This window comes from Rhinolophus ferrumequinum, chromosome 11, assembly GCF_004115265.2.
Source record: "Rhinolophus ferrumequinum isolate MPI-CBG mRhiFer1 chromosome 11, mRhiFer1_v1.p, whole genome shotgun sequence".
Classification (NCBI taxonomy): domain Eukaryota; kingdom Metazoa; phylum Chordata; class Mammalia; order Chiroptera; family Rhinolophidae; genus Rhinolophus; species Rhinolophus ferrumequinum.
In genome coordinates this window covers 6,078,283-6,101,093 of record NC_046294.1, presented here as the reverse complement: position 1 = coordinate 6,101,093, position 22,811 = coordinate 6,078,283, and the positions used below count along the sequence as shown (strand labels likewise).

General features: G+C 61.0%; 1 protein-coding gene across 4 annotated transcripts; it reads left to right on the top strand.

Moving 5' to 3' along the window:
* Window positions 1–1,212: 1,212 nt before the first annotated feature.
* On the top strand, window positions 1,213–22,176 carry PCNX3 (pecanex 3). Of its 4 annotated transcripts, none has more exons than XM_033119252.1 (35): window positions 1,213–1,874; window positions 2,246–2,433; window positions 2,670–2,769; window positions 2,892–2,931; window positions 3,031–3,126; window positions 3,356–4,483; window positions 4,985–5,108; window positions 5,196–5,371; window positions 5,849–5,939; window positions 6,315–6,450; window positions 7,648–7,808; window positions 8,519–8,672; window positions 8,933–8,965; window positions 9,236–9,407; window positions 9,511–9,621; window positions 9,951–10,042; window positions 10,199–10,308; window positions 10,466–10,571; window positions 10,680–10,772; window positions 10,918–11,068; window positions 11,825–11,969; window positions 12,313–12,490; window positions 13,517–13,625; window positions 13,781–13,910; window positions 14,318–14,376; window positions 14,476–14,691; window positions 15,334–15,587; window positions 18,979–19,209; window positions 19,362–19,465; window positions 19,754–19,901; window positions 20,001–20,231; window positions 20,309–20,583; window positions 20,952–21,085; window positions 21,169–21,467; window positions 21,543–22,176. In XM_033119252.1, exons 1-35 carry the CDS (start codon window positions 1,722–1,724, stop codon window positions 21,735–21,737), a joined length of 6,123 nt encoding a protein of 2,040 aa, XP_032975143.1. In that variant the 5' UTR covers window positions 1,213–1,721; the 3' UTR covers window positions 21,738–22,176. The 4 variants fall into 4 exon arrangements, with proteins under 4 accessions (XP_032975143.1, XP_032975145.1, XP_032975144.1 ...); XM_033119254.1 differs by having other exon boundaries at window positions 5,193–5,371; window positions 7,687–7,808; XM_033119253.1 differs by having other exon boundaries at window positions 5,193–5,371; window positions 7,666–7,808.
* Window positions 22,177–22,811: the final 635 nt, after the last annotated feature.

Sequence of the window (22,811 nt, the reverse complement as noted above, 5' to 3'; positions counted from 1 at the left end):
CTTTGTACTTTGGCCCCGGGGGCGGGAGGCAGAGGTGGAGGGTGGAGTTTCACTTTTTTCCGCTCTTCTCCCTCCTGCAGGAAACAGCATCAGATGACGCGAGCTGGTAGCACCGCTCCCCTCTCAGAGGCTGCAGGCGGCTGAGCCTCGGGAGTTCCCTGGTAGGCGGGCGAGGAGGGGCAGAATGAGGGGAAGGGTACCCCGGACCCCCCATCACAGCGGGCTTAGGGTCGAGGTTGTTCTTTGCTAAGGACGTGCTACCACCACCCTCTGCATCCGCATCGGCAAAACTGGGTGAAAAACTTGTCTTAGGAGTGGAGCAACCCCGAGTCTGGTCTTGGTTTCGAAGTTGCAGAGCTGTGTGACCCATCCTCTCTGCGCCTCATTCTCTTCATATCTGAAATGGGGACCAGAAGCTCTGCTTTGCAGAGCTAGTGGGATGAGGGTGCGGGAGATTGGAGGAGGATGGAACTCGCTGCACCTCAAACTCTTGCAACGGGTTGTCTAAGGTTCTCCTTTTCCCCTCACCTGGGAAACAGTCCACTTCTTCATGCCCCTTCCCCAGTGGGCGGAAACCTGAGACTGTTGTCCAGTGATTGGATTTCAGAATAGCTAAGTCTCCCTCACAACCGCTGGGTTGACCCCACTTGCTTTGAACCTGTCACTTTAAGAAAAACGACGCTATCCTATTTCGACTATTCCCGCCTGTTCGGGAGGGTCGCTCTCTGCACTCCAAATCTGAGCTCTGACCCGGAAGTAGAGGCCGCTCCGGGTGACAGACGCTCGTGACGTTTGAGGTCCAACACTAAAAGGGGCGCACCCGTAGGGGCGTGCTCCGGTGGCGATGAACTCTCTCTGTGGTCCTGGGGAGTTCACGCCTCCATCCTTTTCCCCACCTTCGTAACTCATTGGGAGAGCTTTCCGCCAATTAACTCCGCTGCATTACCCAATGGCCACTCAACTATCCCTTTGGTTCCGCCCAGTGGTTTTCGCTAAATTGGCAACGCCTAGGTGTGCGCGTGCGCTCAAGCGCTTCCACCGCTTAGATCGTCTCTTCCCTTCGACCTGGACTCTGCGCACGCCCAAAGAGCTCCCCCGCTTCTTTTCGCTCTACCGCCTCCATGCGCTTGCGCATTCATGCCGTCAGGTTTTCCTTTTCCGGGTCCCAACTGAACCCATCGGGCGCATGCGCCACTGCAGGCTGGCGGCTCGCGGCTCCTTCTTCCGGCCTCCCCTTTGGGCCGGCTCCCGCAGAAGCGGGGCGAGCGCGGATCCCGGAGCGAGTGACCTGTGACCCCGGAAGTGGACCTCAGGGTCCTGGGGTTCTCCCCAGGCCGGAGCCGGGAAGCTGTCGCCTACACCTCCGGGCTACCCACCCCACGCCCACCTCTGGATGCCGCCGTCGGGTGCCTGGCCCGTGCCCCGCGCCTGCCTGCCGGCTCGGCCCCTCGGAGCGGTTCTGGGCCAGGGGTGGGGGCCCGGACCCCGCCCCTGATGCGGCTCCGTAGCCGCGCCCAGGCCTCGCCCCGCTGACTGCCCTGGCCGACCCCGCCCCCTGCCCGTACCCTCGCCCCTCGGACCCCTCTCCCCCGCTGGGGGAGGCCATGGCGTGAGCGCTAGGCCGGGCCCCGGGGCCCTCAGGCGCCAGGCGGGGCATGGGCCGGGGGCCGCCCCCATGAGGGTCCCGGGAGGAGGGCGCGCGCAGCAGCAGCGGCGGTGCCATGGGGTCGCAGGTGTTACAGATCCTGCGCCAGGGGGTGTGGGCCTCGCTTACTGGCGGTTGGTTCTTCGACCCACATCAGAGTACCTTCTCCAACTGCTTCCACCTCTACGTTTGGATCTTCCTGCTCACCTTTCCCTTCTTGCTGTACATGGTAAGACGCTGCCACCACCTGTAACTCCCGCCAGTGAAAGGGAGGGCAGATGGCACTAAGAATTGGTGGCCTGGCAGGGATTCGGGACTGTGCCTTGGGCTCTGGGGTGTGGAGAGAGGAACCACCGCAGATTTAGGGTGTGGGGAGAAGCCAAATTCTTCCTTTTCTGGGCTGGATGACCTTGAGTATCTCACGGAATATCTGTCTCCAGTTAGAAGACAGAACTACTGGTCGGGTCACTGTGCTAGTTTCACAGAGGGGCGATGAAGTCTTCTTGTGAATTTGTGAACGCTAGCGCTGACGGATGTGGTAGGTCCACTCCATGGGGGCAGAGCTGTATGAGGAGGAACCTGACTTGCTGCCACTTCCAGGTCCTGCCTCCCAGCTTGATGGTGGCCAGTGTATACTGCCTTGTGGTGGCTGTCATTTTTGCTACCATCAAAACTGTGAACTATCGGCTGCATGCCATGTTCGACGAGGGCGAGATTGTGGAGAAGCGCAACTCTACCTTGGGGGAGCCAGAGGAAGAGCCTGCCCAGGGGGACAACAATGCGCTCAGGTGGGTGGGGTAGGGGCTCTGTTGGGGATTGAGGGCTCTCGTTGCCTGGGCTTGAGCATTGGAGGATGGAGGAGGGGCTTAGGAAGCATTGGCTTCATGAGTGGGTCAGCACTTGTTCTATAATCGGTCCTGAAATTATAAGGGAACTTTTGAGGAGAGAGAAGCGACGGGGATGGCAGAGGTACTAGATAAAGAGGGTAGGTTAGCGCAATGCTGAAGCTCTTCTCCGCTGCCAGGGATCCCGGAGTGGAGATGACAGTGTTTCGGAAAGTGAGTTCCACACCCCCAGTACGTTGTAGCTCCCAGCATTCCGTGTTTGGCTTCAACCAGGTCTCGGTGAGTGGTCCTGGCCCTTAGCCTCTCCCACTCTTCTCCTGAGAGCCCATGCCCACCACGGGTATGTCCTGAGGCTACTTCCTGTCCTGTTTGCTCCTTTACACCTGTCTCTGTCTGCCCAGGAGTTGCTGCCCCGGATGGAAGACTCTGGGCCCCTCCGAGGTAGGTCGCTGCTGCTCAGGGCAGAAAGTAGTGGTGTGGAACGGGATGGCACGCACCTGCCCCGGGGTGCTGCTGCTGACTCTGGGGCCGTGGTTGCAGACATCAAGGAGCTGGTGCGGGAGCAGGGCAGTAACAATGTGATCATGACCTCAGCCGATCGAGAGATGCTCAAGCTAAGCTCTCAGGAGAAACTGAGTGAGTGGGCATGATATGGCGGGGGGTTGGGGGGAAACACTAGCTGTTTTGTCTCTGAGTCACCCAATTGTGCTACCCTGGGGCTCTCTTTGTTCTCCTGGATGGGTCCTCCTCAGGGTCCTACCCCAGCTGGGCTCTCAGAGAAGGCAGAGGCCATAAGACCCCTTAGCTACCAGTTCCTTTCTCAGTGTGCTCTTCACTCACTTTCTGCGTTCCTTTCTTCTGACAGTTGGAGACCTTCCCCAGACGCCCCCGGGGGCTGCCCCGGACCCCTCTCTTCCCAGCACGGACTCTTCGGAACGTTCTCCCCTGGCTGGAGATGGAGCCCCCTGGAGTGGGAGCAGTGTGGCTGACACTCCCATGAGCCCCCTGCTGAAGGGGAGCCTCAGCCAGGAGCTGAGCAAGAGCTTCCTGACCCTGACCCGGCCTGACCGGGCCCTGGTGAGGACCAGCAGTCGGCGGGAACAATGCCGGGGAGTAGGTGGCTACCAGCCCCTGGACCGGCGGGGCTCAGGAGAGCCCACGCCGCAGAAAGCCGGCTCCTCAGATTCCTGCTTCAGTGGCACTGACAGGGAGACGCTGAGCAGCTTTAAGAGTGAGAAGACCAACTCGACCCACCTGGACAGCCCCCCTGGTGGGCAAGCCCCTGAGGGCAGCGACACAGACCCACCCTCGGAGGCTGAGCTGCCCGCCTCACCAGATGCTGGAGTCCCCTCAGATGACACACTGCGTTCCTTTGACACAGTCATAGGAGCAGGGACACCGCCAGGTCCAGCTGAGCCGCTCCTGGTTGTGCGGCCCAAGGACTTGGCCCTGCTCCGGCCTAGCAAACGGCGGCCGCCCGTGCGAAGACACTCCCCACCCGGCCGTGCCCCTCGGCGGCCCCTGCTGGAAGGCGGGGGCTTCTTTGAGGATGAAGACACCAGTGAGGGCAGTGAACTGAGCCCGGCCTCCAGTCTCCGATCTCAGCGCCGCTACAGTACCGACAGCTCCTCTTCTACCTCCTGCTACTCCCCCGAGAGCTCCCGGGGCGCAGCAGGGGGGCCTCGGAAGCGACGGGCCCCCCATGGGGCTGAGGAGGGGACTGCTGTGCCCCCCAAACGGCCCTATGGGACCCAGCGGACGCCTAGTACTGCCAGCGCCAAAACACATGCCCGTGTGCTGAGCATGGACGGAGCGGGGGGTGATGTCCTAAGGGCCCCCCTGGCTGGCTCCAAGGCTGAGCTGGAGGCCCAGGCAGGGGTGGAGCTAGCTGCCGGTGAACCTGCTGTGCTGCCTGCCGAGGCCCGCAGGGGACCTGCTGCCAACCAGCCTGGCTGGCGGGGGGAGCTGCAGGAGGAAGGTGCTGTAGGGGGAGGTAAGTGCCAGCTGCAGGGTTGGGGAGGGAGGTGAGCCAGGTCGGGGCTTAGGTCTGGGCAAAGGGCAGACGCGTGGACCTGGTCGGGGTCAGCCCAGCCTCTGTCTCAGGCAGCAGGTGGATGTGGACTCAGCGATTGAGTGACACAATCTGCCAAACCCCTCAGATAAGCAGGGCTGCAGCAACGGGGAGACAGGCAGAGAGATCTCCGGCACCGTTCTCCAGGTCCTGCCGTTGGTACTGGAAGCCTCTGTCCCCGACGACTCGCAGCATCCACGGACATCATCCTGGGCCATCAGTGGGGCAGGGCAGTCATACTGTCCTTATTTCTAAACGTGGAAACTGAGGCACAAGTGGTTAGGTGACCTGGCTGGGCTCCAGACCCAGGGCATGGTTAGGCTAGGCTTGACTTTATCTCCAGATGGAAGCACCTATCCTACCCCTACCCCTACCTCTGTCCAAGCCACTGTTACTTATGCTCGGAGGTCTCTCTCTGAGCAGCGGCCGAAGAGGCTGGCAAGCGGGACCGCTCGAGCAGTGTGAGGCGGACCCAGGCGATCCGTAGACGCCACAACGCAGGCAGCAACCCCACTCCTCCTGCGTCTGTCATGGGCTCGCCCCCCAGGTGAGCGTCTGCCACCAGTCGGAGGGCCAGGGGCCAGCTGGCTCTAGGTGGTGCTGACCCATGGCTGACCCCCCCCCCCCCCAGCAGCCTGCAGGAAGCTCAGCGAGGCCGGGCTGCCTCCCACTCCCGGGCGCTGACACTGCCCTCTGCCCTGCATTTTGCCTCCTCGCTGCTGCTCACCCGGGCCGGTGCCAACGTGCATGAGGCCTGTACCTTTGACGACACCTCCGAGGGGGCCGTGCACTACTTCTACGACGAGAGCGGTGAGCCCCTCCCCAAGGCCTGTGGCCCAGCCTCTGACCCGGCCAGCCTAACGGGGGCTTCCTCTCTCCCGCTGAGGGTCTTTGTCATCCCAGCAGTAGCGCTCACTGTCGGGCACATACTACCCACTGGCCCTGTGATGAGCGTTTTTTCTGCGCCGCGTGAGGTCAGACGTGCAGCCTCTTTGAGCTGTAGGTAGTCTCATCATCTCCATTCTGCTGATGAGGAAACTGAGGCATGGCCTGGTGTCAGGCTGAGTGGTAGACTGGGATCCATATCCAGGTGGCTGACTGCAGGGCCCGGGCCCGGGCCCCAGACCAGCTGGCCTTCTCCTCTCCAGCTCTTGTCCTCAGGGGCTGGACTGCCAGCCAGGGGGACATGGCACAGGAGTTTTCCTCTCTCAATGGCCCTGTTGCCCACATGGGTTAGGCCCCGTCCTGTCCCTGACGTGTTGCCTCGTGTCCCACACCCCGTCCCAGGCGTGCGGCGTTCCTACACCTTCGGGCTGGCTGGAGGCGGCTACGAGAACCCCGTCGGGCAGCAGGGGGAGCAGGCCGCCAATGGGGCCTGGTGAGTCTCCCAAGTATGAGCTCCTGTTTCTGGGAAGTTTTCTCGCCCTCTTCCCGGGCTGGGGAAGCGGCAGTTTGGAAACCTCTAGGAGGAGAGGAGAGTGAGGAGCAGTGACGGGCAGGCCTACGGGGATCCCTTGGCTCCCTGACTCCATGACACTTCCAAGCAGTAGCCTTCTAGAGCCTTCCAGTAAGCCCAGGGCCTGGAAGGCAGGCACTTCTGCCACCTGCCATCTCTGGACTCCCTCTTCTGTGCTTCCTCTGGGTATCTGAGCAGCCCCCTTGGGTCCTTAGTCATGGCCTGGTATCAGCCTCAACCCTACTCTGTCCCAGGGCTCATCAGCGGCCCTAATCCTCACGCCTGTGATTCCCACAGGGACCGCCACTCACATTCCTCCAGCTTCCACTCGGCTGATGTCCCTGAGGTGGCGGGTGGCCTGAACCTGCTGCAGCCAAGGCCCGTGGTTCTACAGGGCATGCAAGTGCGCCGAGTGCCCCTGGAGATCCCAGAGGTGAGGAGCCCACCCTCGGGGAAGGACCTGCAGGAGGGGGCAGTGAGGGGGGGCAGGTCACCAAGCCCTCACCCAGGTACCAGCAGGCACAGGCCGCTGAGTGAGGGCCCCAGGGGCCCTCCGGGGTTTGTCCTGATGTCTGATGGCCGGCACAGGGTGTGCAGGCTGTGGGTCTGAATGGTTCAAGGAGCCGCTTAGTCAGCAAACGTGTCTGGATTATCTTTATCCTGGAGGGACCCCCAGTCGGTGGAGATGATGAGTGTTAGCAGTGACACCTGCAAAAGGGGCAGTTCAGCTTACCATGGTGACTGGGCACCTCATGCGTGGGATAAATTGGGGATACCGTTTGTGCTCCTCAGCTTAGTAGTTATTAATAGTGCACCTTTTTACTCCTGAAAATGTCCTAATTTGGGCAGTGATTTGCAGGATTGGCCTAGTAGTGGAAATACTGAGAACACGGGAAAATTCAAAGTTTAAAGAATACTTACAAAAGCACCCACGCATCTAATGCCCCGGGCCACAGGCAGACCATGGGTGTCACCCCGATGCCCCATGTGCCCCTACCTGATGTGTATATTCTTCTTAATCTGCACATGGGGGAGCAGTGTTGTCCTCACACAGCGGACGGCCATCTTCAGAGGCGGGGGCTATGCATCTGTGGCTCTCCGTCATGTCCCCAGGGCCCAACACAGGGCCAGGCCCACAGTTGTGCCCTAGAAGTACTTGTTGAATGAAGTCCAAGAAGCCCAAAGAGGTTAAGCAGTTTGTCCAGGGCCTCACAGCACTGGCATTGGCACCAGGCCTTCCTCACGGCCGGTGCCCCATGGGCCAAGGTGGACGGGTCAGAGTGACCCTCATGACCCTGTCCAGGAGGTGGGTAGCATTTACGCTGAGTCCCAAAGGACAAGGTGGATTTCACTGAGCCCAGGAAGAATGCGGAAGACAGATATGGGAGCTAGTAACTCTGGTCCCTGGCAGCCCTAGAAGTCCCTGGTAGCCGTTGAGCTATGGGCTGGGAACCTGGAGCAAGGAGCAGGCTCTTGCAGCGGAAGGTCAGGGCAGGCCCCAGGGCCACTAGAAAGTGGGGACTTGCGGTGTTGGAGGAGATGGTCGACCAGCCAATGCGCTGGGGGGTGGGGGTGGCGATGAACCATGTAGGGGGTGAGGGGCTGATGGCCGCGGCTGTGGGGACTGCAGTTTGACCTGCTGGACCAGGACTCCCTGCACGAATCCCAGGAGCAGACGCTGATGGAGGAGGCGCCGCCCCGTGCCCAGCACAGCTACAAGTGCTGGCTTTTCCCCGGCCGCTGGACCTCTGTGCGCTACGAGCGGCTCGCCTTGCTGGCCCTGCTGGACCGGTGAGTGCCCACCTGCCTCGGCCCCACGTCCTTGGCCCCTGGCCTTCCAGACTTTGTGACATGTGAGGCCATCCTGGCGTCAGAGAACCTGACTGCTGGGGGTCACGGAGGGCTGGAGTCTGCAATGGGATTTCTTTAGGTTCCTTTAGGGTGCAAAGGGGTGGCCAAGTTGTGGTGCTCTAGTCCCCCCGTCTCTCCTGAAGTTCTCAAAACAAACTGTTTCTGTTTTATTTGTTTCTGTGGTATATTTGGTTAAACTGAGTCGTGTACCCTTAAAACCATTTGTCTCAGCCTTCCCATTTCTCAGGGGAAACTGAGGCCCAGAAAGTCAGAGAAGTCAGGTGACTTTTATTGTCTGTGTGGACAGTGTCGGCCTAGAACCCACGTCCTGGCTTCCGGTGCTCTCGGTTTCTCCAGGCACTGTGACTGGGGTGTGTTGGCCACTGCCTGTGTGCATAGTGTGGCGTGCCTGAGCTGGAGATGGGCAGGTCCCTGGAGTGGTGGCACCTGGAGCCCTCGGGGACTCGAGGGGGCAAAGATTGGGGTGCAGGGTAGCCACAGGGTGGCTTTCTAGAGCAGGTGCAATCTGGCCCCTCCCCTGAGAGGTTATAGGGTCAGGTATTCAGAGGTTGTGGGGTGGTGTGCCCCCCACTCCTCGCCTCCCTGGCTGGTGGGGTGGAGGGTGCACCCTGACCCTGCTGTCTCTCCAGGACTCGGGGGCTGTTGGAAAACATCCTGGGCGTTGGCCTGAGCAGCCTGGTCGCCTTCCTGGGCTACTTGTTGCTGCTCAAGGGCTTCTTCACCGACATCTGGGTCTTCCAGTTCTGCCTGGTCATCGCCTCCTGCCAGTATTCCCTGCTGAAGGTCAGGCCTGGCTCCCTGGCTTTCCTTCCCCCGCCTCTTCCTGGACGCCCCTGTTCCCATGACCCATCTTGAGAGGGGCGAGCTAGAAAGCAAATGAGATGCCTACAATTCCCTATAACCTACTCCTCATCTTCCAAATACGAACTGAGGCTTAGGACAGTTCAGGGTCCTGCCCTGGTCCCTCGTAACAGTCCAGGGCTGGAACTCTGACCCCCGCGGGCGCTGGCTCTCGTTGCTGATATAGCTCTCGTCTCTTCCAGAGTGTTCAGCCTGACGCGGCATCCCCCATGCACGTGAGTACCAGAGGAGCAGCTCCTGCGCCCAGGAGGCAGGGCTGAGACCAGGTGGGGCGGGATTGGCTGGGGGAGGGGAGGGCTCCCTCACCACCCACATGGCCCCAGGTCTTCAGTTCTGCTGCTCCCACCCTGCCAGACTTTCTGTCTTGGGTTGAGGGTTAGGCCTGGGGTGTGTGCGTTTGTGTGTGCATGTGCATACGTGAGCGTGCACGTGTGTGCAGGGTGGTCAGTGGGGGAGGCCCGGCTGCTCACGGGCCCACTCCCCAGGGCCACAACTGGGTGATTGCATACAGCCGGCCTGTTTACTTCTGCATCTGCTGTCTGCTCATCTGGCTGCTGGATGCCCTGGGCTCGGCTCAGCCCTTCCCGCCCGTCTCCCTCTACGGCCTCACACTCTTTTCCGCCTCCTTCTTCTTCTGTGCCCGTGACGTGGCCACTGGTGAGACTGGGCAGGGCTACAGTGGCCTGGGAGAACAAGGTCCCAAGGGTGGGCCCAGGGGCAGCCCGCAGGCTGACTGGGCCCTTGCTTTCCCTCCTGCCAGTGTTCACCTTGTGCTTCCCGTTCGTCTTCCTCCTGGGCCTCCTACCCCAGGTCAACACCTGCCTCATGTACCTGCTGGAGCAGATAGATATGCATGGCTTTGGGGGCACAGGTATGATGCCCACAGTTGGCTTGGGGGTTGAGGGGCAGTGTGGGGCCCAGGAGTGCCCACAGATTGGGTGTGTGGCTCTAGTCCTTTGCTGAGCCTTCTACCATGTTGATACTGTAGATTCTAAGAGTCCAGGTCTCTTCCCCTTCCCTCCCAGGCAAGTGGTTTAAACCAGACAGTGCCAGAAGCTTGCCAGAATCTCTGGAGGCCTCTCGGGCTGGGGCTGGGGTCCCAGGGAGGTTAGGCTCTGGGCATGGCGGGGCAGCGGGGCGGGGTGAGGTGGGTGCCATCAGGTAGGTGCAGGGCTTTAGCTGCTGTGTCTCCCCTCACAGCCGCCACCAGCCCCCTCACTGCAGTCTTCAGCCTCTCCCGTAGCCTGCTGGCTGCTGCCCTGCTCTATGGCTTCTGCCTCGGGGCCATCAAGGTAGGGAGGATGTGGGGGCTGGGGGACATGCTGAGACCTAGGGGTTGTTGGGACAGGGCTGTGAACTGGGCTCAGCAAAGGCTTCTGCCATGGGGGACACCCCCGCCCTCCATGCTTCCCATCACCTCCCCTGACCGGCATGGGTTCTCTCCCCAGACTCCTTGGCCGGAGCAGCACGTCCCTGTCCTCTTCTCGGTCTTTTGTGGCCTCCTGGTGGCGCTGTCCTACCACCTGAGCCGGCAGAGCAGTGACCCCACTGTGCTCTGGTGGGTGCCTGCATGTGCCTGTCTGTGCACACGTGTGTTCCTGTGTGTCTTTGCATGGCAAGGGTTGGAGGGCCTGCCTATGCCTGTCACCAACTGACCCGGGGAGGAGGGCAGTTCTCCCCAGCCCCGGGCCCCTGACTCTTCTTACCCGCCCCAGGTCTCTGATCCGGAGCAAGCTCTTCCCTGAGCTAGAGGAGCGGAGCTTGGAGACAGCCCGGGCCGAGCCCCCAGACCCACTGCCAGACAAGATGCGCCAGTCGGTGGTGAGGAGACGCAGTGCGGGGCTCTAGTTCCAAGGTGGGGGGCTGAGAGGGGTTGTGGTCAGCCTCTGGGTGGCTGGCACCCACACTGGTGTTCTCCTGGCCCTGCAGCGCGAGGTCCTGCACTCTGACCTGGTGATGTGTGTGGTGATCGCCGTGCTCACCTTTGCCGTCAGCGCCAGCACCGTCTTCATTGCCCTGAAGGTTCGTGTGGCACAGGCCTTGCAGGAACCTGCTCAACCTGAGGGCCCCGGGCAGCCATCGCCTCATATCCCCTCGGCCCCGGCCTGGCCTGTGCCCAGGCCCCCTGAGGCCCCTGGGCTGAGCCTCCAGCCTCTCTCTCTTGCAGTCGGTGCTGGGCTTCGTGTTGTACGCATTGGCTGGGGCTGTGGGCTTCTTCACACATTACCTGCTGCCTCAGCTCCGTAAACAGCTGCCGTGGTTCTGCCTGTCGCAGCCCGTGCTGAAGCCGCTGGAGTACAGCCAGTATGAAGTGCGCGGTGAGTGCCCCCCCTACCCCTGGGCTGGACCTCCCCACCCAACCCGCCTGCCCTGATTTCCCTGCTGACCACAGCCTGATGGGAGCGTACCAGCAGGGGGCAGCCTGTGCCTATGCTGCCCTGTTGGCTGCGCTGCCCTCTGTGCCCTCTCCTGCCTGCTGGGCCCCAGCTTGTTCCCTTCTCAGCCCTTTTTTGCTCACCTTGTGTTCTCTGAGGAGTTGGAAGAATTCCAGGGGGCTTTAAAGGGCTCTCTTGTCCAGAATGACAAACTGGTTACCAGTGGACTAGATACTTGGGCGGTGCAACAAACACACCCTTGAGCCTGATTTAAACGTGCATTTGCTATACAGAGGTCCATAGGCTGTGTTTGTCTTAAACAATGAAAGATTTTGCCTACAGGGCCAGCATCTCCATGTGACTACAGTTAGCTCGAGCCAAGTAGTAGTGGCCCCTTCAGAAGGACCTTGCAGCTCAGGGTCACTGTGTACTTGGCTTCACCCAGTCTGCCCTGGCTATGGTGGGCATCTGGGACCTCCTGGTCAGCCCTTAGAGCGCCTTCCCTAAGCCCTAACATGCCCTGCCTGGGCCTCATCCCTTTACGTGGAGATCACGTCCCTCACCCAGCATCTCCAGGGACCTAGAACCCCACATCCAGAGGTCGGCCCTCCCTCCAGGTTTCCTACCTGTCCTGGCCCCACAGTGGAAGGGGAGTGTGGAGGGCCATGGGCTAGCCAGCAGTCCGGCCTTCTGCTGCAGGCGCTGCCCAGGTGATGTGGTTCGAGAAGCTGTACGCCGGCCTGCAGTGTGTCGAGAAGTACGTCATCTACCCTGCCGTGGTGCTCAACGCCCTCACAGTGGACGCCCACACTGTCGTCAGCCACCCGGACAAGTTCTGCCTCTAGTGAGGACCGCCCCCATCCCACCATCTACATTCCCGTGTGACACCTGGGGAAACTGAGGCCCAGAGAGGGAGTGAGACCTGCCTCAGTTGCCCAACAAGCTAAAGTAGGACCCCAGCTCCTAACATTCTTTCCGTTGAAGCAGTTGCCTCTTTGAAAGCGGATGTGTCCCCCAAGTGTGTTTAAAAGGGGTGATCCCTTTAGAAGGCAGAGACTAAGAATGACTGGCCCAAGAGAGCTGGGCCAGCCCTGCAGAGCCCACGCTGGGGCTGGCAAGGCATGGGCACCATACCCACTGCCCCCTGAGCCCCCGCCGGGTACCTAACACCTGCCCCTCACCCATAGCTGCCGGGCGCTGCTGATGACTGTGGCTGGGCTGAAGCTGCTGCGCTCGGCCTTCTGCTGTCCACCCCAGCAGTACCTGACCTTGGCCTTCACAGTCCTGCTCTTCCACTTCGACTACCCGCGCCTCTCCCAGGGCTTTCTGCTCGACTACTTCCTCATGTCCCTGCTCTGCAGCAAGGTGAGCTGGTGGCCACGTTGCAGGCTCTGGGCTATGCAGCGGGAGCAGAACTCGTCTGCCTCGGTGGGGGTGGGGCACGACTTCCCCAGGGGCCTGCGCTCCTCGTGGCCACTGCTCCACGTTAACCCCATTGTAGGCCTTTGCAGCAGCTCCTCTAGGGGCAGAGAGGAAGCTGTTCTTCAGAGGTTAAGTGACTTGCCTCGGGTTGCCGGGAGAATTGGTGGCCAGTCAGGATTCGAATTCAGGTCTTTCTGACTTCACAGCTCTTTCTCCGAGTCATGATACTTGACCATCCTCCTCGTAAGCAGTTAAGATAGAACTTGGCCTTGTTCTCGATACCACCTTCTGAGCTCTGCCCTTTTGCCAGCCACGGCCCTGGCGCCTAGTTAAGAGCTGACTTGCAGAAGCTCCTCGGGCCTGTGTGTATGTGGATTGCTCTGCCAGGATGTAGGCTTTTCTAATCGCATTGTGGGGGTCGCGTTGAACAAAGGACTGTTCCCTGGCACTGGACTGGAGGCCTGCAGTGGGACCCCAGCACAGGCCTGAGCCTTTTTCTCACTCACATGGACATTGTAGTCTGGTTTTCTGGTCTGGCCCCGGATGGTGAAGATCTAAACTGTGTCCCCCTCTGATGGCAGTGCCTGTGACTGTCTCTTGACCTTCAGTACCATAGTCAAGGCCCAGCCTCATCACTGACAGAAGCGTGGCCTGAGCAAGTCATTTACCTGTTCTACTTTCTCTGAACCTCGACTTTCCCATTTGTGAAATGGACAGCAGTAGGAAACTCCTCGGGTAGTTGCACAGATGAAATGGCTAATGCCCCCTTAGAGTACTTGCTTTGTCGGGAGGTTGCTAATGGTAACAGGTGCTTTGAGCCAGGTCCAGACAGGGCCGGGCGTGATCTTGAGCTTGACTCCCACATGGGCAGCCAGTGGGGTATCCCCAGGGCTCTGAGTGGCCGTTGGTAGACCCCAGCTCTGTGAATGACCTCGTCTCTCTTCCCTTCTCCCCCTCGGACCCTGCCAGCTGTGGGACCTGCTGTACAAGCTGCGCTTTGTGCTGACCTACATCGCGCCCTGGCAGATCACCTGGGGCTCGGCTTTCCATGCTTTTGCCCAGCCCTTCGCCGTGCCACGTACCCAGCCTACCGCCCGCTGCCTGGGTGGGGGTGTGCAGGGAGGGCCGTGGCCTGGGATGGGGGGCTGCGGGGAGGGTTGATGGGAGTTGTGGGGTGGTGAGGGGGGCCAGGGAGGGTCTAGTGTGCTGGCCACCTCCTTGACTCGTGCCCAGACTCGGCCATGCTGTTCGTTCAGGCCCTGCTCTCAGCGCTCTTCTCCACGCCCCTCAACCCCCTGCTGGGCAGCGCAGTCTTCATCATGTCCTATGCGCGGCCCCTCAAGTTCTGGGAGCGCGACTACAAGTGAGTCTCCTGGCAGTCAGGCGTGTTGCTCAGAGGGACCCCGGCAGGAGGGGGGCTGCTGGATGGGACAGGGAAGGTCGCTGGGTCGGAGTGAGGAGCTGGGAGCCCAGCCCCGATGGGGCACAGAGAGGGGACCGCAGCGGGCTGAGTGTCTGACATGGTGGGCTTTGGTGGCTGATCTGATGGGGGCAAAACCCAGGCCAGGCCAAGGCCTTGGGCTCACACCCTGGGCTTCTTGGCTGTGTGGTCCTGGGCGAGTCCCCTCCTGTCCCTGAGCCTCAGCCTCCTGGGTAATGGGGCCGTCACAGCATCTGCCCTGAGTGCAGGAGTCGGGGTTTGGGGAAGACGTGGTGCTGGCTTGGTGGGAATGTCCCTGAACCAGCTGTGTTGTCGCTCTCTCTGAACAGCACTAAACGTGTGGATCATTCCAACACCCGCCTGGTCACACAACTGGACCGGAACCCCGGTATGTACCCAGCCCCCCAGGGCACTTTGGGGCGGGGCCTCCTGGGGAGGGAGCCTCACTTATTTGTCACTCCGTCCACTTATCCGTCCTGCATTCCAGGCGCTGATGACAACAACCTCAACTCCATTTTCTACGAGCACTTGACACGCTCGCTGCAGCACACGCTATGTGGGGACCTGGTACTGGGCCGCTGGGGCAACTACGGGCCTGGCGACTGCTTCGTCCTGGCTTCCGACTACCTCAACGCCCTGGTGCACCTCATCGAGGTTGGCAATGGCCTCGTCACCTTCCAGCTGCGTGGCCTTGAGTTCCGGGGTGAGCCGCGGGGCCTCTGTGGCCTCATAGCGTGTGAGGGCTGGCTGCTCGTCTCGCTCTGCCCTGGTTTGCTGGGTGACCTTGAGCAAGGCACTCTTCCTGGACTTGGGTTTGCCAGTCTGAGCGGTGAGGTGGCATGGTCAGGGCCACACCCTGTCCCTGCTCTATTTGGTCTTAGTGACTGAACAGGCTGCTCTGGTGAAAGCTTGGGCCCAAAGCTCCCGCTGGCCTGCTCTGTGGCCTTGGGCTTGGTCCAGATGGGGTGCCCTGGTGAGGGAGCGAACTCCTGGCCCTCAGGAAGAGGTGCACACTGGATGTCCACCTCAGACAAGGCCCCTAAGGGTGCAGAGGGGCTCTAAGCACAGCTTATCAGCATCGTGAACCTGAGCAAGTCACTCCTCGTGGAGCTTCAGTCTTTGTCTCTGTAAATGAGGGACCAGAGCCCTGTTCCCCCACTCCCACCCCCCTGTGGCCACTGGGAGTCAGGAGGAGAGAGGCGCTCTTTCGTTACTTTCCTCACACAGCACGCTGGTGGCGAGGGTGAGTGGCACAGGCCTACAGCGCCATGTTTGGGCACCCGCTGGGGAGGAGGCAGGCAGGGATGCCCTAGTGGCCCCCTGACCGGGCGCCCCTGCCCTGCAGGTACCTACTGCCAGCAGCGCGAGGTGGAGGCCATCACAGAGGGCGTGGAGGAGGATGAGGGCTGCTGCTGCTGCGAGCCTGGCCATCTGCCTCGGGTCCTGTCCTTCAATGCCGCCTTTGGGCAGCGCTGGCTAGCCTGGGAGGTGACGGCCAGCAAATATGTGCTGGAGGGCTACAGCATCAGCGACAACAACGCAGCCTCCATGCTGCAGGTCTTCGACCTCCGCAAGATCCTCATCACCTACTATGTGAAGGTACGGCCTTGGGGGCTGAGCAGCAGGGCCCCCCCGGGGAACGCTCACCGACCAGGCGCATTCCGAGTGCCGTCGTCCAGATTGTTGGGAGCCTGTGTGGCTTTAGGAACACAGAGGCCAGGGACTTGAAGCATCCTCAAAATGCCACTCTGGACAGTGGGTCTTGGGGCTCTGTGTGGCTCTGACAGTGGGGTGCCTAGGGCGAGGGGCTCCCGGTCACCCTCTTCCAGAAGGCTCACCTTGGCAGGGAGTATTGGGGGCCGATGGGCAACACACACACAGGTCCCTGAATTGGGCTGCCGGCCCGGGAGGGGCGGTTGCTGAGGCCAGCCTTGTAGCTCTCCAGGCCCCCTGCGCCACCTCCCACCAGTATAGAGAGACAGTAATGCTAGCAGTGGTGGCATTCATGACAGTCATGGAGCAGCTGCCAAGCAGGGGTGCTGGCCGAGGGGCAGGCTCTGCCAGGTGCCTCTCCCGAGCTGAATGAGCCCCCCACACCCGCTAGGACAGGTCCTGCAGTCTCAGGTGTAGAGGTGGGCTTGTGGAGGGAAGTGATTTGCCCAGAGTCAGGAGAAAGCGGCAGGGCCAGGCTTAGACGGTGGGCCTAGGCCTCCCTGTGTCAGCCCAGATGCTCCAAGCCCAGCCTGCGGCTCTCGAGACCAGAAGGAGCTGGGTTCTGGGAAGCCTGGGATGTCACCTCCCTTGCTGTGCCTTGGTTTACCCCCTTAAGAAGTGGGGCTTACGGTAGTTCTGTGAGATGGCAGGAACTGTGAGGCTTTGTGGGCCCTAGCGTAGGGGACCTTACGAGAATGGGGTGGGTTGGTGGCCACAGTCCAGGTCCCCACGTGCCCTCTGTGCATCTGCTCTGGGGCTGCCTTTGTAGGGGCCAGATAGGTGACCTATTGGGGCCCAGGTGAGCCTGCCCACCTGAACTTCTCTCTAGGGCAGTCTTTGCATCCCCCAGCTGTTGTTTGGCCTCCCCCGGACATCCCGTGTCACACAGCAGAGAAGCTGTAATTTCTCCTTTGTTTTTCTGTCCACCCACCCGCTCCTGGGGAAGGGTTTGTGAGCTCCCCCACCCCACCCCCCCCGCCGGCTCACTTTCACCAAGAAGGATGCTAGGGTCCAGATAGGGACATTCCCAGGCCCTGGTTACCCAGGGGTCGGTCCTGGCCACCTTCCCTTCCCATCTCAAGAAAGATGCTTTTGCCAGGTCACCCTGCTGTCTCCCAAGAGCCCAGCTCAAGGCCAGTGCAGCCTTCTCAGGGCTTTGCCCTAGGCACCAGGCCAGGCCCAGGTTGGCAGGCTGAGAGGAGCTCCTTCTGCCAAGGTATCGGCCCATAGGGAAGCCAACCTGCCACGCCTGCGTCAAAGGCTGGGCAGAATCGGAGCAGATACAGATGCCTGGAGGACCTGGGAAAGGGATCCACGAGCTGGAGTATGGGGTGTAGTTTGGAAAGACCAATTGGGGCTGCCAAGGGCAGGGCCTACGGGGCAGCAAGTGTTCAGGGCAGCCCCTCGGGCCTGGGGCAGGTCACAGATGTGTCCCATCCAGCCCTTGGGGTTGGCAGACCGGACAGAGCCCTTCCTGTACTGCATCAGCCCCCCTCAGCACACCTTGCCCTTCGGCAAGAGTCACTGAGTGCAGTTAGGTGACAGACTCAATCCAAACCCTGCAGCCACAAAGACACTGGCCCAACGACTGCCTGCAGCCAAGCCTTGGGGTCCTCTCAACATTTCCATGTCCAGGCATCTTTGTTATCCTGTTTGATTCTTTCAGCAATCCTTGGAAGAAGCCGGGCTGGTGTAATTGGCCTCTTTGATAGCTGAGGAAACTGAGGTTCACAGACCTGTCCCTGCAGTTAGGTGGGGATGAAAGGTGAAAAGGGCCACAGTTGTGAGACCTGTGAGGATTCAGTGAGCTGCCCACGTAGAACACTGAGCAGAGCCTGACGCCCCACAAATGCTCACAGATGGGAGCTGTGACAGCTGAGAAGCACTCTGAGGGCTGGGTTCCAGGATAGCTGAAGTTCCACAGAACTTGTTAGGATGGAGAAATTAACAGGCGGTGGCAAAAATTAACAGAGCACTTACTATGTGCCAGGCCAGCTCCTCCCCACACTCCTGCGGGTTTTCGTTTTTGGTTTAGAGGCTGATGGGGCCCAGACTGGAGATGTCCTCTGGGCAAGAAAGTTACCCAGGAGGTGGTGCGCCTGGAACCCACAGTGACCCCTCAGCCATCCTACCCCTACTCACCCCATTAGGCTCCTGGTCCCCCTTCCTCTTGCTAAGGGGGAAGCCAGCCCTCTCTAAACTGTCCACCCATCTGCCCACCACCAAGGTGACACTGGGGCCAGGTTTCCACCTGCCACGTAAGCCCCCATGTGCTGGGAACTGATGAGGCCCCACCCGTAGCCATGGCCTCCCCGTGTTCTCCAGGGACCTATTGAGGCCCTTCACTTTTCCCAGCTTGTACTGTGGTCATTTCGCCCAGGCTTTTGGCCTCTCCATGCCCAACCATAGCCACCCTGCTGGACACCCCTGCTGCCTGGGTGCCCCGTCTCTTCATGGCCAGCTGCACCACCCTTTCCAGCCCCGGACTTCCCACCCTTTCCCCAGGCTGAGGGCCAACCCTGGTGGCTCCATCCCAGGACGGCACATGGAGTCCCAGTAACCTCACTGGCTGCCAGCTGCCAGCCTCACTGCTCATCCATTCCTGCTTCCTGTGCCAGTGGCCTGCCTCCCAAAAGCCCTTTTCCATTTCACCAACCTCTGCTTAGAAACCAGCAGTGTCTTAAGGAGTCCAGAAACCCCTGACTTTGGGCGTAGGATGCCTTTTTCCTGAGGGGAGGCCCTGTGGCTGTCACACTTCAGCTGCCTCGAGACCTGTGACCCAGGGGCACTTAGGCCCCGCTGGCCTGCAGCCAGCCCCACTACCTCAGCCTGACCTTCCAAGGCCTCTGAGATCTGCCTCCCACGGCATCATGGTAGTGGAGGGCCCACGACTGCAACACCCATCAGTCTGCCCTGGTGGTTAACCTTAGGCAGGTCTGGCATCTGTCTGAGCCTCGGTTTCCTTTACAAATGGCATCTTCTGAGGCACGTACGCAAGCACTGGCCACAGTGCAGGGCTCTCCAGGGGACGCTCTGTAAGGAAGGTGCTAGCTGATGGCTTTCTCGCCTCCCTCCTGGCCTAGGAGAGAGGAGCTGACTCACCTGTGTGGCTCTAGGAAGCTGAGATGGGACACGGGATGAGTGTCCTAGGAAGCGGACGTCAGCTCAGCCTGAGGGAGGAGCCTCTTCACCCTGACGCTGTCCCCTGCAGTGGCCTGGCCAGGGCACTACCCGTCACTGGCCCTGCCCTGATGCCTGCCCTCCGCTCTCTTCTCAGAGCATCATCTATTATGTGAGCCGCTCGCCCAAGCTGGAGGCATGGCTGGGCCACGAGGGCATAGCCGCAGCCCTGCGGCCTGTGCGGGCGCCCGGCTATGCTGACTCGGACCCCACCTTCTCGCTGAGCGTGGATGAGGACTATGACCTTCGCCTCTCTGGCCTCTCGCTGCCCTCCTTCTGCGCGGTGCACCTAGAGTGGATCCAGTACTGCGCCTCGCGGCGCACCCAGGTCCGGCCGTCACAACCCTGGGCTGCTTGCTCTCCTCCCTGGGCGGGTTCCTCTCACCCTCAGCTTCCCTGAGGCTGGGCCCCGACCCCCACCCCAAGTTCCCTGTCCCAAGTCTAAGCTGAACTCTGGGGATGGGGGTCTTTGTGCCACAGCCCGTGGACCAGGATTGGAACTCTCCGCTGGTCACGCTGTGTTTTGGCCTGTGTGTACTGGGCCGCCGGGCCCTGGGGACAGCCTCACATAGCATGTCTGCCAGGTGAGTGCTCACCAGTCCAGCGGGGCCTACCACTCTCCCTTCAACCCCAGTCATGGAGAGTTCCGGGCCAGGGGCCCCCAGGAACCACTTCAGTCCTTCCTTCATTGTGGCTCTTCTCATGGGCAAGGCTGTGACCACCCTGTGAGGGACCTGGGCCAGAGACTGATCTCTTTGTCAAGATGGAGAAACTGAGGCTCGGCTTGAATAATGGCCTCGGCTCAGACCACTGCATGTGGAGCCGGCCGGAGTGCAGGAAACTTGGCACTCACCTCCCTGCCCCCCTTCCAGCCTGGAGCCCTTCCTCTACGGCCTGCACGCCCTGTTCAAGGGAGACTTCCGCATCACCTCCCCACGGGATGAGTGGGTCTTTGCCGACATGGACCTGCTTCACCGTGTGGTGGCGCCTGGGGTTCGCATGGCCCTCAAGCTTCACCAGGTGGGGAGAGGTGTGCCCCTGCAGGGCAGGCAGGTGGGGGGGTGAAGCCCCTCCCCAGGGCAGGGGCCCCTCACCCTGGCCCTCCCGCCCTCCCCGCAGGACCACTTCACATCCCCGGATGAGTATGAGGAGCCGGCCGCCCTGTATGATGCCATCGCAGCCAACGAGGAGCGGCTGGTCATCTCGCATGAGGGCGACCCGGCCTGGCGCAGCGCCATCCTCAGCAACACGCCCTCGCTGCTGGCACTGCGCCATGTCTTGGATGACGCCTCTGATGAGTACAAGATAATCATGCTCAACCGTCGCCACCTCAGCTTCCGTGTCATCAAGGTGGGGATGGCCCACCCACCCAGCTCGGCCCCCTCCCTGGTGCGGGCCCCCTGACCCTTGTGTGTGGCCGCCCACAGGTTAACCGCGAGTGCGTGCGTGGCCTGTGGGCAGGGCAGCAGCAGGAGCTGGTGTTTCTACGCAACCGCAACCCTGAGCGCGGCAGTATCCAGAACGCCAAGCAGGCACTCCGCAACATGATCAACTCATCCTGCGACCAGCCGCTCGGCTACCCCATCTACGTCTCGCCCCTCACCACCTCGCTGGCCGGCAGCCACCCTCAGCTGCGAGCGCTGTGGGGTGGCCCCGTCAGCCTGGGCGCCATCGCCCGCTGGCTTCTGCACAGCTGGGAGCGGTGAGCCCTCACTGTGACCCCAACCCAGGAGGCTGGGTTCATGGCGCAGGAAGCTGAGGCTCAGAGAGATGAAGCCAGTCCCTCCAAGGTCTCAGTGAGGTGTGGGCCAGGATGGAGCCCTGAGAGCTGGCCCCCTCCGAGAGCCGACTCTGCTCCAGGCCGCCCTGCCAGCTGGAGGTGGCCTTTACTCTTAAGATCCGGTGATAATGCCTTCCTGAAAAGACCCTGCAAACGAGATGGCAAAATGACTTAGAAATAGGACCTCGGAGTTCAGGGCTGTTAGCTGACTTGTCCTGGGGCTGGGGACTTCAGCTCGTGAGGTCTCTGGCCCTTCCCTTGCCAACTTCTTCGCCTTCCCCCCGTCCTAGGCTTCACAAGGGCTGTGGTGCTGGCTGCAACAGTGGTGGGAATGTGGATGACTCAGACTGTGGCGGAGGCAGTGGCTTGACTTCCCTCAGCAATAACCCCCCCTTGGCGCACCCCACACCTGAGAACACAGCAGGTGAGCTGGCAAGGCCGGGCTGAACCAGTGGGTGAGGGAGACAGCCTAGCTGAGGTCTCTGCCCTCTTATCTGTCTCCTACAGGTGGTGGTGAACAACCCCTCCCACCAGGCCCTGGCTGGGGCCCGCGGCCCTCGTTGAGCGGTTCTGGTGATGGGCGCCCCCCTCCTCTGCTGCAGTGGCCCCCCCCTCGGCTCCCTGGACTGCCCCCTGCTTCGCCCACCCCCACCGAGGGTCCCCGGCCCTCAAGGCCCCCTGGCCCTGGTCTCCTCTGTTCTGAGGGTCCCAGTGGGAAGTGGAGCCTAGGGGGTCGGAAGGGGCTGGGGGGATCCGACGGGGAGCCAGCCTCAGGGAGCCCCAAAGGAGGCACCCCCAAATCTCAGGTAAGGGTCCTCTGGGAGGGCAGGGTCCTGGGCAGCTCAGGTCTACTCTTGCACCAACCTGTCTCCCCTCCCCAGGCGCCCCTAGACCTCAGCCTCAGCCCTGATATCAGCACCGACGCCTCGCCCCCCAGAGCCGCCCAGGACATTCCTTGCTTGGACAGCAGTGCTCCTGAGAGTGGGACACCCACGGGGGCCCCGGGTGACTGGCCTGCCTCTGCTGAGGAGCGCGAGAGCCCAGCTGCGCAGCCCCTGCTGGACCATCAGTACTGAGTGACCCAGTGCCGTCTGGATCCCAGCCTCTGGCCCTTTCTGCTGGACCACAGAACTGAGTGGCTTTAGCTTCCACATGTGAACCCTGACCTCTGGCTGCCTTAGCCAGAGCGCTAGAACTGAGTGGCCCAGACCTCTGACCTTGACCCCTGATCTCATTCCTAGTCCAGGGCCTGGGCCTGGACTCCCCAAACTAAAGCAGGCAGCCTTCCAGCCAGGCCCTAAGAGCCAAATCCATGGGCTGGTCCCGCTTCAAGCCCGTGGCCAGGACTGACTTGGCCTCTGGGCCTGCACTGCCTGCCAGGGCAGCCCCTCGGCCTGGACCTGGGGCTGAAATGTGGGAAGGGTGGTTTCTTTTTTCTTTTGTTTTTTGTTTTGTTTTGTTTTGTTTTTTTGTGCTTTGGAGACACCAGAATTAATAACACTATTTTTGATTTTGGTTGGCGGTTTCTTCTATCTGGGAACATTTGGGTGGAGGTAGCCAGGTTAGGGTGGATGAGCTTGCAGAGGAGATGAAAGATTTGGGACTGGGTTTTGATAGAGATAAAGATCAGACCAGCATGGGGTTCAAGTAGTCCTGGGTCCCCTGCCTCACAAGCTTGTTCCCTTTTCGAGCCTTGTTCCAAAGTTCATTTCGTTCAATTTCTCACCCCTATAATAATCCAAGACTTCCAGCTCCAGTGGCTGGCTCCTGCAATTATCAGCCTTGACCTTGGCCAAAAGCTTTTCTCTGAACTCACTTTTTCCAGCTCTAAGGATGACACCTGTCTAAGGTGTTCTAAGAATGAATGAGAGCATGTGTAGAGCAGGGCCCAGTGCTTAGCAAGTGCTCAGAAATAGTCACAGTTTCTGAGCACCTGTTGCGTGCCCACAGAAGCTGGACACTAGGTGATCTGCTGTAGCCCTCCCAGTTGGTCTGGAGGGCAGGTACACTTGTCCCCGGTTCTCAGACGAGGGCTGGAGGCCCGACAGCTCGCTGGGCTCGGCCTGGCTCTGGCCCTGTGATCTGACTGATGCCGGCTGACGACCGGCGCGCCTGGCGTCGAGTCCCCGCCCGGGGCGCTTCCCGCCGCC

Bases quoted from the DNA above. Each gene is read 5' to 3' on its own strand.
- PCNX3 (XM_033119251.1), top strand. From the start codon at position 1,722: ATGGGGTCGCAGGTGTTACAGATCCTGCGCCAGGGGGTGTGGGCCTCG. The intron at 2,770-2,891 runs GTGAGTGGTCCT...CTGTCTGCCCAG, and splicing joins TTGGCTTCAACCAGGTCTCG to GAGTTGCTGCCCCGGATGGA. The intron at 11,069-11,824 runs GTGAGTGCCCCC...CTTCTGCTGCAG, and splicing joins CAGCCAGTATGAAGTGCGCG to GCGCTGCCCAGGTGATGTGG.